General features: G+C 41.6%; 2 protein-coding genes and 1 non-coding gene across 4 annotated transcripts; 1 reads left to right on the top strand and 2 right to left on the bottom strand.

Annotated features, from left to right (window-relative positions):
- The first annotated feature begins 1,217 nt into the window (after positions 1 to 1,217).
- On the top strand, positions 1,218 to 2,482 carry LOC104449493. The gene is made up of 2 exons (XR_001988584.2): positions 1,218 to 1,567; positions 2,100 to 2,482. It is a non-coding gene; the product is annotated as an uncharacterized LOC104449493 (transcript).
- A 91-nt stretch (positions 2,483 to 2,573) lies between these two features.
- On the bottom strand, positions 2,574 to 6,256 carry LOC104449492 (D-glycerate 3-kinase, chloroplastic). The gene is made up of 12 exons (XM_010063667.3): positions 5,978 to 6,256; positions 4,948 to 5,348; positions 4,554 to 4,633; positions 4,426 to 4,477; positions 4,308 to 4,349; positions 4,122 to 4,200; positions 4,013 to 4,044; positions 3,870 to 3,938; positions 3,460 to 3,534; positions 3,246 to 3,362; positions 3,059 to 3,109; positions 2,574 to 2,955 (listed from the first exon to the last, which is right to left on the bottom strand). The coding sequence occupies exons 1-12, from the start codon at positions 6,141 to 6,143 to the stop codon at positions 2,821 to 2,823; spliced, it is 1,299 nt and encodes a 432-aa protein (XP_010061969.2). The 5' UTR covers positions 6,144 to 6,256; the 3' UTR covers positions 2,574 to 2,820.
- Positions 6,257 to 7,035: 779 nt separating this feature from the next.
- On the bottom strand, positions 7,036 to 12,229 carry LOC104449491 (cyclin-A2-3). 2 transcript variants are annotated; one of them, XM_010063665.3, is made up of 12 exons: positions 12,050 to 12,229; positions 11,037 to 11,349; positions 10,679 to 10,943; positions 10,298 to 10,434; positions 9,666 to 9,758; positions 9,255 to 9,388; positions 8,738 to 8,813; positions 8,334 to 8,410; positions 8,215 to 8,248; positions 7,956 to 8,105; positions 7,736 to 7,870; positions 7,036 to 7,539 (listed from the first exon to the last, which is right to left on the bottom strand). In XM_010063665.3, the coding sequence occupies exons 2-12, from the start codon at positions 11,337 to 11,339 to the stop codon at positions 7,486 to 7,488; spliced, it is 1,458 nt and encodes a 485-aa protein (XP_010061967.2). In that variant the 5' UTR covers positions 11,340 to 11,349; positions 12,050 to 12,229; the 3' UTR covers positions 7,036 to 7,485. The 2 variants fall into 2 exon arrangements, with proteins under 2 accessions (XP_010061967.2, XP_010061968.2); XM_010063666.3 differs by having other exon boundaries at positions 10,298 to 10,431.
- Between the last annotated feature and the right edge of the window lie 839 nt (positions 12,230 to 13,068).

Here is a 13,068-nt window from a genome sequence, read left to right as displayed (position 1 = left end):
TTTATATATTTTTCTCAAAAGTTGCGGTACGTCTGTCAAGTTCATGATGTAAATTCAGAGCATCAATGTTTTGGTCAATTACCAACCATTTGACAGCAATCCACTTTACACGGTTAATGAAAATGATTCCTGATGCTCAGTTCGGATGTAAGGGATTAAGATCGTGTGTTTGTTTCCTTTTTGGTCATCCTGAACCCTTTAGTTCAACTTCAGCCGAAGCTGAAACTTTCCCTCTTTTCCTTTGCTTTTGGACCTCGTTGAAGAGCTGGAGGGTTGTCTCATTCAGGGTAAGTTGGGAATAATGACTGTTTAATGCTATTCCCCACGTTGATTTGGCAGTCACTACTAAGAATTTGTTGTCTTTGGTACATTTTTGCCTCAGAAGTGGTTAGACTAGGTTTACACATACTACATCTTGTAATTACTTTGAATTTCGCTGATAATTTAACCTATTTCTTCTCTTTTGATCCTACAATATGCTCTCAAGGTCTATCAAAGCTTTTGCCCTGCGTCAACAAGGGTGCGCACGGGTATATAATTCGCATGATCAAACTCAAGCTCGTCAACAGGGCGAGCTGGCTATGTCTGTTTCAATGTGATCTTGCCATTTCATCGAAGACCTACTAATTTAATGTGATTTCTGCGATGGGGGTTGGACCATCTGCAGCGCCAGTCTTGTTGCTGTTGGTCCCCGCATGCCGAAACTTGACGGTAGATTCTGAAATTGAGTAAATAGGTTGTGGTTAAGTGATAAATGAAGATTTAAGTTTGTGGCAAATTGGTCACACGGGCACCCTTCAATCATTCGTGTATTGTCACCGGCTACTTGTTTCTGAACTTCTCAAGGGGAATCGCTCTAAAAAAGGAAAAAAAACAAAAACAAAAGAGAAGGATCAAATCATGTATCGATGAGGAACTCTTTGAACACCTTGTCATGCGAAGCAAGCACTGGTCGCAGATGTGGTCGTTGCACTTGCATCTCGGCCTTCCGTTGCAGGTCTCAGGGGCCTCCACACCGATCAACGGCCGTGGCAAGTCGCGTCTTGATGATCTTTGGCCAGCGTCTCTCATGTTATAATCATGTGCCGGCTGTGGACATCGACGTGTCCTCACATGGATAGGATCGGGCTGTTGAGCCGGAGTGATAGGTCTCTCTGTAAGCAACTTTCTCGGGGCTGCAATGTCAAAATGCTCATGAGTGTTGGTTGAAAGCATCGAGCCAAATTGCGGGGGCGGCAAATGGAGAGGGACACATGAGCACTCCTACTTCCCCCAAACGACCACGATAAATGGAATCGCTAGGAGTTGGTGAGGTATGCATTAAATTCGTGAAAGGAACCGCTCTATACCTCGAAAGGAACTACTACTACTATGCTCGCCGGTTGCAGAAGAAAAGGGACGACTCTGTTCTGCATATAATGCCGCTCTGATAGAACAGGAGTCAGTTCATCATTTCTCGAGTTTCCTCTGAGACTTGGCAACATGGAGGGCGCACCGTCTCCTCAGGAGATGTCATACTATGATCATGTCAGAAGCGTCGCGAGGAAAAAGGCTGTCTATACGCATGGTCTGTCTACATATCTTCTCTATTGCTGCTCTCTGTAAATTTTTTAGGTTTCGACCGTTACTCAAGTCTTTCCTCGATAGCGAAAAATGGCCGGAAGATTACCTCTAAAAATTAGCAACCTAGCAAGAGAAGGGACGGAGATTAGCTCTATTTTTAGTCGAACATGCGAAAGAGTTGCTTTGTGCTTATCTTTGTGAATTAGCTTAACGCGAATCCCACGAATAGGGCATATCAAAATCGAATAGTCAGTCATAAACATGACGGTGCTCAGCACGGTTCTAGCAGTAAAGAGAGAAGCCATACCATTTTGGCTCGCGGAGTTGATATAAGCAACCGTTTTTTCCTTCTTCTACTTCTTTCTTTCTCTTTTGCTGCCATTCGTTTTTGCATCAAATTCCCTTGTGGATTTTCTCCGGGGATAAACTAGGACTGTAAATCATGAGAATTTCATGTATTGTGTTCGTGCCACTGCAAGATCCATCCTCTTCCTCCTGCTTTCCCAAATTTATAATCGGGCCAATTTGTTATGCAGTTTCTTCACGCTGTGCTGCTGCTTTTGCTGCTATGAGAGTTGCGAATGCTGCTTGGAGACCATCTGCTGTTGCTGCTAGTTTAATCGAGAATTGTTCCTTAATTATGGAAAGACAATAATGTTTGAAGACCATATGTCTTCTTTGTGCAGTAGTTTGGATATTTTATTATCCAATAATTGTCATGTAAATGGGTTAATCAAGAATTGTTCCATAATTATGGAAAGACAATAATGTTTGAAGACCATATGTCTTCTTTGTGCAGTAGTTTGGATATTTTATCATCCAATAATTGTCATGTAAATGGGTTTATCAAATTGAAGTATGTGTGATATTCAATGTCTGTAATAACATGAACGTATTTGTTTGATATTCCTCCCAGAGAGTTCTTTCTCTTATGTTTCAGAATTGTCGAGATGTTCCAATCTTCAAGCACCATGAATTCGGTTTACGATCACATTAGCAATTGAAGGCAATTCCTGATAAGCTGCCGATGTATCTGGAGCTGAAAGACAGTTTATTTACACGTCGAAATTTCATACAGAATATACAATTTACAATGACTAACAACAGGAGATGGCATGATGTGAAAACAAAACTGACCATGCAACAGGGCCCAACATCTAAGATAATAACAATAATTAAAAAGAAGAAGAAGAAGAAGAAGAAGAAGAAGAAGAATTTCTTCAAAAGACTCGGTGAAAGTCTGAGTCACCTAGCTACCTATAATGGGTTTCTCCCTTCATCAATTTCGATAACAAGGAGATGCTCAGGGTCTGACCCATTTGGTCCTTCAGAGTAGAGTGTCGGGAGATAAGCATTGTATGCTGGGAGGTAACGGGAGACAAAATCTTCAACCTACAAAATGCAAAATTTTTACTCTCAGAATTCAAAAATCAGATGGCTGCTGCATGTACAACTAAAACCAGAGCATGTCAAAGACTGATGAACAGGAAAGCACCTCCTCATCAGACATCCCAGGATTTCCAGCCTCTCTCATGGCGATTTCTGCCTGAAAAGATAACGCCAAAATGGTTTGTACACAGTAAAAATCATGACAGAGAAAATAAGTAACACAGTGAATTTGCAGATGGGATTCTACAATTCGATAGGGCATAATGTGATCATAGGGAAGCTGAGATGCCAACCTGCAAGCGCCATTGGTAGACACAACTGGGGTCCTGAATCTTGATGACTATCCATGCCTTAACGAATTTGTCCCATGCATCGTAATAAGCTTCAAGATTCTTGTTTACAATCTCCAGCTGTATAACAGACACATGAAGGTATTAGTCCAGATATCATACGACAGCATGACAGAAAAAGTCATCCACACATCTACAAGATTCTTTGAGTCCCAACCTGTGGATCAACAGCTTTGACTACATCTACTGGCAAGGGTTTGAATCCAAGCATCCAACCTTCAAACAAAACAGCCTAGAAGACAAGCGGAAGTCATATCATTGACGGAACACAAGAAAATCGAAATTCAAATCCGCAAGATGTGACCAAATCCACAAAAGATCATAGCCACGTCCACAGCTGAGTCAACCTATCCTCGGACATCTTCTGAGAGAGAATAACTCTCTAAATAACCCCATCAGTTCTACTTGCCTCGTAGTTGCCAGTATTATATTACCAAGTCAAAGTCACTCTAAAATCTCTATAGCCCATGCCCCTTCTACCAGTTACAACAGACATAATTGAGTTTTCAACCAGGCCAAGTTCGTCCTCTCACCATCTTGCTGCTATTTTGTCTAGAAATTTCTTACCGTTAATGGCCCTTCAACTTCTGGCCAAGTAGATGGATCAGCTCTGTCACCCTTTCCATTGTAAGCAGACTGCAAGGGAGGAGAACTCAGCGTTGGTGAATTTTATGGAATCATTGAGATGAAAAGTTGAGTCGTTGGCTCACTTTATCATATCGAGGTAGCTTCATCTTCATGCCTAAAAAATTGGGGCAATAAGAATTAATAATGGACTTGCAGGATGTGCAGAAGTGAAATAAAGGAGATTGATTCCACCTTCCTTAGTCAAATTGGTCACAGCAGTGAGTGTTTCGACAGAGAATTGAAGATCATGGCTTCCTGCATTTCCACGCAGCTATGTACAAAAATAAAGAGATGAAAATGGGGATGAAGACACGAGGAGGGGACAGGAATAATCCCCACTCCTCCAGTAGAGATTTTAGATTTAGAAGTGATCACTACCTTTAAAAGCGCATTCTCTGGATTTTCTTCTCTCAGTTTAGCCTGCAGATTGAGCAGAATCAGTATGAAAATGGAAAGTAATCAAAGAAGAGGCAATGCTGCACTCAGATAGTAGTACCTGACCCTCTGCCGTCAAGTAAAAATCATCTATCGATAACGTTGCACATTTCCTGACATTAGATTAGTATATCAGAATCTTCATACGTAAAATTTAAGCAAACTTAAGCTTCATGCTATTTATCCCACCTGCCAGTGACTTTGAAAAGATAGTTAAGGGCAAAAACTAGTGTTGTCTTGCCACAACCTTGGGGAGCACTAAAACCAATCTGCACGAGGATAAAAAAGTTGTTAGTTACTCATACAAACCAACCAACAAACAAAGCCATTACTGTATCAAGCCTAGTCAACTAGATGAATCCTCTTAGGCAGTCGAATCGACAATTGCTTGTTAAAAAGAGATTAATCAGAGATGGCTACATTAACACCATACTTGATGCCATTGTTAAACATCAGAATCAACATCGTGAGGTATTTAAAATCAGCGACTCTGTAAAGAACTAAAAATTTCCTCAAATGTCCTCCCTCCTTCAAGTTCTTGCCCTTTAGGAATTTTAGGGTGATATGACAAAACGGTACGTACCACAAGAGGTGGGACATCTTCTCCTTCCTTGAACTTGGAGAAGTGCTGAGAAATCTGATCTTCACACCACAAAAAGACGGGAATATAGTAGTGATAAAGCCTAGCCTTTTCGGGAACTGTGAGGTAGAGGTCATTGAGCTGAAACAACCGACAGAGGTGCAAGCCATAAGCCAACCACTTATCGACGGACTCGGCCACCTTTTCTGGGTTCAGGCCCAACTTGTCAAAGAGAGGACCTGAGCAAATGAAATCGAAAAGGTCCTGCACAGAGGAAACTTGGGCGGGCTTGGTGGGGAATATCGAGCGAACCGGTTTCAGCCTCCATCTGTTGCCGTCAGTCTGGTGATAAATGGAAGAGCCCTGCATCCACGAGCATCCGTTCGTAGCAGGAAGAGCTCCTCCTAAAGAAGCGAAAGGAACGAAACACATCAGGCATGCTCCAGAATCATTCACGGAACAGCTCCTCCTAGTGAGCTGGCGACTAAGCTTTTCGAGCCAAAGAGAAGATTCAGTTGGCGATAGATAATAATAATTAAAAAAAAAAAAAAGAATTGCTCGGTGGATATGAATCGCGTCGAGCAATGAATTAAACCAGGGCATGGAGAGCACGAGCGATCAAAAATTCAATCGGCGGCGCGAGTGCCGGACTTCCGGATTCACCTCTATTCACAACAGCGTAAGCAACATTCGTTAAAGCCAAAAAGCATACGGAAAGTTCAAAAAACATCAGGACTAGCGAATGGTTGACGCTCCGGCTTATTCAGGAGCGGAACGGATGTTCCGATGCAGGCTGCACTCGAAACATGTAATGGAAACTATCGAACAGAATCCTGAACGAAGCGGACCGACATCACTGCTTGCGCAACACCGACAATACGAATTCCGGAATTCCACTCCCAGCAGCGCCAGAGCATCAAACAAGCGGAACTTCGCAAGAATCACAGTCGCGCGACCGAGAGGTCGCTCGACGCTCGATCACAATCGCGCGACACAGAGAGAGAGAGAGAGGAGAGGGAGGCAGCAAAGTCACCTGAGTGGGCGGAGAGAGAGGGGGAGAGCTTGGAGAGACGACCGGACGAAGCGAGATCGATCGGGTGCGGCCTGGAACTGGAAGCACCATCGCCGGGAGCAGATGATGAGGTCGCGGAGAGCGAGGAGGCCGTTGACAGCGGGGAGAGCACGCTCAGAACCGCCATCTCTCCCTCTCTCTCTCTCTCTCTCTCTCTCTTCTTTCTCGGCGTCGGAGGAGAAGAAGGAAGGAAGGAAGAGAGTGGAGAGATAAAGCGATGGGAATGGAGGCCCAATTAGCCACCAGCAGCGATGGGGGACAGAAAAATCTCTCAAATATAGGAATTCATAAAATAAAAATAAAAAATAAAAATTGATAGTGCAAATTTTTATTTTCAATATTTCGAAGTTATCCATTCTTGTAGTTACTTACCCATCTTTTTTTTTCTTTCCCAACAATGACGTTATCGATTAGTTTTAATTTATCGGCTCTTGCATGAAGTGCTTTACCAACCATCATTTGATGGGTTTTGGACCGCCAGCTTTTCTAATATAACTCCCCCTTTTGTTTTTTTTTTTTTTTTTTTTTCTGATGTGGAATGCTAGATTAGTCTGCGATGTTATCGAATTATCCGTGCCGGACGAAAATTAATTCACGTCCACAAAGGATGCTGAGTTCAAACTCTAAACTCGATCTGGTTTTCACCAATCTGAAGCTTGTTATAGATGCTGAGATTTTGAGGTCGTGAGCAGCACGACTTACGTCAGATGGTAGCAGCCCATGATTCCATCCAAGTACTACCATCCAAGTAGAGTTTCCCTGAACTCAGCCTACCGTCACATGATTGAAACCCCGCGTCGGTTTATTTCCCTGGAAATTTTCAGCGACTCGATTTGCCTGATTTTCAAACTAAAAGACGAAAGATCTTACGGTCCAGAGGACGAGGTAGTGAACCAAACCCCATAAAACCTCCCGTCGCAACTGGCCTCCCGTGCTGATTGATGCTCACGTTCATGCCCGAGGGAGGGAGGGAGGGAGAGTGCAAGAATGAGATGAAGCCAAATGTTACAGAAAAGGAATTGAATGAGAAATGAATCCGAAAGGAGTGCAATAGAGCCGAGGCTTCTTGTTTCCAGATTACATTGAGCTAAATACATCCTCTCCCCTCTCCAGCTAGTTTACAGTAGTACCACTGAGCTCGTGGTAATTTCATGGTTAACCGTGATTAAACTAAAGTCGAAAAAAAAGAAAAAAAGAAATCAGCAATTATGTGAAATCGGGTGATGGATCCCGAAATCTCAGGATCCGAACATGTACATCCTAAAAAGAATGAAGGTACCGACAGCACAGGAGCAGTCGGTTTGTTGTATGAACAGAAGTGGAAAAATACCAGAAATCTGTATGGAACAAGTTGGTGGAAGCGCCGAATCTGGGATTAGTCGTAATCTCACTTTATCTTCATACGTGCAGGGATATGTTGCCGTCAGCGATTAGCGAGGATTAGAGCGCTGTCAGCGGCACTGTCAGCTTCAGAAAAGTGCTTCATGGATCTTGGCGGAAGTCAGCAGCGCCACAGATTTGAACTATAACGAAAAAGGAAAGACTTGTAAGCCGAAGCTTCTATATCAGCTCAAGCCAAGATCAGAAAAAGGATGGCCACTTAGCAACTTTGTTGTGACACACACAAGAAAATCACTGATGCAAGCAACAAACTTCGACCAAGCATGAGTGGTTTTTATTTTAATCTGTTCTAGTTGTTGAGCTCTCGTACTAATGTACCTTCTGCTGCCGATACTTGATACGTATAGCACTTAGAGGGCATTCTTTTGCATTCGATTGCAGGTCTTGCAATGCAGATACCGTAGTCTTCAGGTCAGAGGCCTTATAGGATGTGTAGAATTCCAACGTCGGATTCTGCAGAAAGTAAAAGGCCAGTCAATACCCAGATCATGAAATTGTAAGCTCGTGGCGATGAAAGAATGCAAGATAGAGAACAGACCCAAGGGTGGCGTGAGTCATCCAGCGTCCATCTAGCAAGAAATACGGCTGATGCAGCAACTAGAGAAGGAAGAAAACTCAGGAACTCGTACTCAACCAATGTCAGCTCCGTAAGGTAATCCGCCAAGTACTCCAATTCAAGACTAGGGCTCTGGAGATTTTACAAGCAGTTGATGGACATATGGTTAATTTTCTTAAGATCAAGGAACGTGGTATTTTCCTAAGCTCAGGCTAGTATGGAGTAGATCAATGACCCTTACCACATACAATGCCTGTGCTGCTCGAATAAATCTCCTGAAAAACAAAATATTCGATATTTTTAGAATGCAAATAACTCCAGTGAAAGTAAAGCAAATGAGAGTTCAGTAAGTTGCAGTACCTAAGGAAAGTTTTCGTAGTGGGCGTGAAAATCCGGAAGCCAAAATAATTCAATAGTTGGCTCTCCATTTTCAGTACCTATCAATACACACCAATGTGAATCTTTTAGATCAGAACAGACAACTGAATTCATAGTTTTCTAGAGAAAACATTGTCTAATGTATAATTTGGCGATTCCTTTTGGTTAATGTGTTTCAGAATAATAATTACAGTTACATAATAATGAAGGTTGAGCAATTGTCAGTGTTGCTGATCTTAGTTAGGCAAAGGAGCAGGCTAAACCAAGCAAGGATATGGCTATTGCATAGGTCTCTGTCACTTGAGCAAAAATGCGGAGGAAAAGCTATTCTGAAAAGAGCAATAAATCATTTGTTTCTGTAACCCGGTGAGAGTAAGAGTGCATACCTCTTCTCTGGTGTAAGTATTGTCTGTGATAAAGCAAAAATCTTCAACCCGTGGAGCACAAATTTCTTCATACTTCCTACAAAGGACAAAGAAGGCAAACAGTGTTATAAGCTTCGCAGGACACACATTATTGTCTCATGAACATTGCAAACTAGTCATGGCAGACAAATGTAGTTTCTGGCGTTCATAGGGCAAGATCTTTCCAAAGAAGAAGCAATTTTTATGAGTTGAAATATATGAAAGCAGTCTAATTTTAACTAGGATATTTACCTTCTCTCTCTCTCTCTCTCTCTCTCTCTCTCTCTCTCTAAAGGTAATATCTTTGCCTCCACAAAGCAGAGTAATTGGAGTCCTACATCGTTTACCTTCTTGTTGGTGATGTAGTAAATGTGGTCCTATGTTTTATGAGCCAAGTAAATACTTGCTGTACCGATATCGTGTGTGATGCAAGACACATCCCATTCTTGAAATAATTGAAAAAAAAAAAGGGACTGAAAGGTATTGGTAACAGTCTTACGACGCAATTAGCATGCAAGTGATGCCAAGTAGCTGAAGTCTCCGTCTTTCAATGTAATTTTGAGACAGAAACCAGTCAATCAGATACACGGTGAGATATAGTGTCTCTGGGTACAACTTATATTCCTCGGATACCTGAAAATAGATGACAAAAAAGTTGGTTAGAAAAATCAGCCGGGACTTTTTGTGTAAAATAAAGGAATCTGAGACAAGGTTTGCTTCACGTGTGCATGAACACTGGATTGGAGGAACATGATTTGATGCCTTTCACCAATTATATGAAAATGCAAGATGCGATATGCAGTTAGTGAAGCATATTCAGTGTAAGTAGAATGCTGACTATGGCCGAACAAATTTACGGAAAAAACAGGCAAAGGAAAAATAGAGAACACAAAGTAGCACAGATGCTGACCTCCACAAGCCAGTCAATCAAGATCCCCCTCATGCTCTGAGTGATATCTTTCTGGACAGTGTCCATAAAATTACAGCAAGGTCTCCTGAGAAGCTAACAACAAAAAAACGAGGAATAAGTCAATGGTTGGTTCTTAAACTACAAGAAGAATGAATCCTTCCCGTCATCATTATGTTATTCACTACGGAGCTTGACAGGGAAGTTTAACTACATGCATTAGCATCGTAGTCCTCAATGTTAGAGAAGAAAGTGATACCTACTGATCTAATTGATCTTGGCATAACCATAACTTCAAACTCAAAAAGAACCAATTGAGGTTTCTGCAAGCAGCGTCAAGTGGAACCGAGCATTCTAACATAGTGAAGTTGCATAAAACAAAAATGAAGCCTTTTCTCCCTAAGTGGAGCCAGCATTTTGTATGAACATTTTTCATCTAATCTACTAATTTTCAGCTCAAAAATTAGTCCTGTGGTTTAAACTTTTTGCAGTCAGAGAATTTGTTATTCAGCTCCTGTATTAGTCTCTTAAAACTTCTCCCTCTACAGGATTCATGTTCAACCAAAAAATGACTAGCGGATTTGAAGTAATATGGGATCAGAGTATCTATAGCACACACTGTTTAATGCACAAACCTCTGTCACACGTAGATTGCTGTAGATGTCTGGGGCATAAAGGCTGCATAACAGAGGATCCTTTTGATCAGAATCAATATCGGTAACTTGTGGTTTCTCTGAAATTGTTGATATCTCATGAACGCTTCCTTTTTCTGCTGTAACCAAAACCCAAACAAAATGATGCCTATGAGCAAAATTCATCACAAAACCCTGGAAAGACGAAATAATCGTATCACATTTGCATCATGTGTTCACTTAGTGATGGCTACAAGAAAACAAAGCACATCTTCTCAATTGCACGGACTTTTCCTTTTGTGTAGTTATGGACTCTAGCATGAATATCCGAAAGTGATAGGCCTTTGGTTTAGAGAACATAAAGAAATATGACAATGCAGAGACCTTGATTTTTTGAAGACGTTACAGAACAATCTTTTGCAAGCTGAGAATTGGTTTTGGTGCATCTGGCACTGCTTAATCGTGAAGATGTATCTTCCTCATGCTCGATTATCTGCAGACCCGTTTCTGAACCCAGTTCGTTGGCCACCGTTTCAGTTGTAGTCTTTTCGCTTAAATCTGACTGAGGTTTCAAAACTTCCGCTGAAGCTGATTTAATCACTTTAGAAACCTTGACTGGAGCTTTCCCCACCTTTTTCCCATTTCTAGCCTGACAATTCACGTATCCAAATTGCGAATGAGAACGTTTGGTGAATTGAATGCTTAACTCAAAGATGTCGTCTAATGAAAATAGCACACTAACCAATATATTCGTCACATTGAAGCAGTCTTTATGTAAGCTGCTGCAGAGAACATTTGTTACGTCTTGAAGGGCTGTCTTCTTATTTCGCTTTGCAGGTGCATATTTAGCAGCACTGCCATTCCCATCCGACATTGCTCTCTTTGGCTTTACTTGCGAAGTATGATTCTGATCTTGCTGTTTAGACTGCCTAGATGATTCTGAAGCGATAATTTCCTCAGATGTATGTAATGCGGCCACTCGAGCACGGGTCATTCGACCATTAACAGCTCCGACGGCAGTAGTCCGAAGAGTTTGCTTTTTCATATTAATGAGCCTAGAAAAGGAGGAAATCCACATCATGAACAGGAGATCAACACCATGGACAGAACTAGATAAAATTAGATCTTGCAAAAGAAAAAAGAATAGAGGAAGGATTTTGCGGAAAATCTTTGCTTTGAAAAGCAAATATAACAAAGTAACTGAAGAAACCTAAGCTCGCCAGTATAATGCCAAGAGTTGGGTTACAATTCAGAAAATCGACGATCCCGACAATGGGACGAAGTCAACGAAAACCAAAAGGAAAATGACGTTACAAAACCTCAGAAACCAAAGCAAAGAGTGAAATCTTGGCTGTTCTTGACCCACATTGTCGTTCCGACTTAAAATCCAGCTGAGCAAATCAAAACTACACTAGAAAAAGTCCCACATTCTGCAGAGAGATTGCAAGACTCCCCAGAGCAAGAGACGACGACAGAAGAAAGTGAAACCAAGCTTCTTTGCCAAGAGAACGAGGGAGAGGAAATCAAGAATTCTCCGCGACATTCGAAACTAACTCAGCTCCATGGACAACCCATTTGTCCTCGGGTTCCGGGGAACTCGAGATTCACGAATTTCCCATTTCTCGCCCCGCATTCGCCGGCCCGAACGATGAAGAGAACATACAGAGCTAACCGCCGGTCGATGAATCTCCGGAAAAAAAAAAAAAAAAAGCCGGCTTTTTTCAAGAATTACGCCGACGAGCAAGAAAGACGTACCGAACGAGAGCCGGCGTCCGATTCAAGATGGATGCGGAATGCAGGTAACTCGCCTTCTGAGCCCCGCAAGAACAGCGCGGAGAGATGGCGACGACTAGAGAGAGAGAGAGAGAGAGAGGAGTTCAAGGTTGGCCTTTCTTCTTCTTCGTCTTTCTAGACAGTGCGACAGTCACTGTGGGGGAGCGAGCGAGAGAGCGGGATGTTGCTCTGTTCAAATCTCTCAACAACCAACGAATTTAATTTAATTATTTATCTGTTATTACGAATTTATTTTGTTTGTTTATCCATTTATTATTATAATAATGGGGGCAAAAACGGGTGCGCGCAATGCAAATGTTGGGGTTGAAAAAACCGAGATTGGAAAACGTTAATTTATTATGCCATGGCAGTTTTACCACGTTGACCGTTTGACCAGAAAGTTAAAGGGAATTTCTTTTCTTTTCTTTCTCTTATTATCCGGCCAGAAATATAGTAAAGAAAGTTCAGCTGAGTGGTTTCCACTCTTTTACATTGAGCAGTGCATGAAATTAGAAATTAGCTTAAAGTCCCCAATATTTTAAGTACCATGGACCCTCAAGAATTGGAATGGAGGTCATATATTGGGTAATGCGGATTAACTCGGCATCCATTTCTCGATAATGGGCTCTATTACATTTTTGAAATAATCAATATTAACAAATTTTAATGACCAATAGACCATTAGGATACACCGAGCAAATTCCGTTAAGCAATTCATCCAAGCAAACTCAAACTTTATTAATCATGAAGAATACATTGTCATTCACAAAAATAATACATATCGATACATAAGCTTGTCTATAAACATACCATGCTCGCATCAATGGAAAAATACATTATTTTTGCACCTCAAACAGTGGAAAACATTCTAAACAAAGTTGAGTGCATGTTGTTTGATAGTCCTTGTGCTATGGAGGCGATTCCAATGCTTGGAGATTCGAATAATCCTTAAAAAAAATTGTCACTTTTGAAGTAATGTCACAGGAGATTATAGAAAATGG

This window comes from Eucalyptus grandis, chromosome 6 (genome assembly GCF_016545825.1).
Source record: "Eucalyptus grandis isolate ANBG69807.140 chromosome 6, ASM1654582v1, whole genome shotgun sequence".
Lineage (NCBI taxonomy): Eukaryota > Viridiplantae > Streptophyta > Magnoliopsida > Myrtales > Myrtaceae > Eucalyptus > Eucalyptus grandis.
Note: the sequence above shows the minus strand (reverse complement) of the source record. Positions and strands in the feature narration are given on the sequence as shown.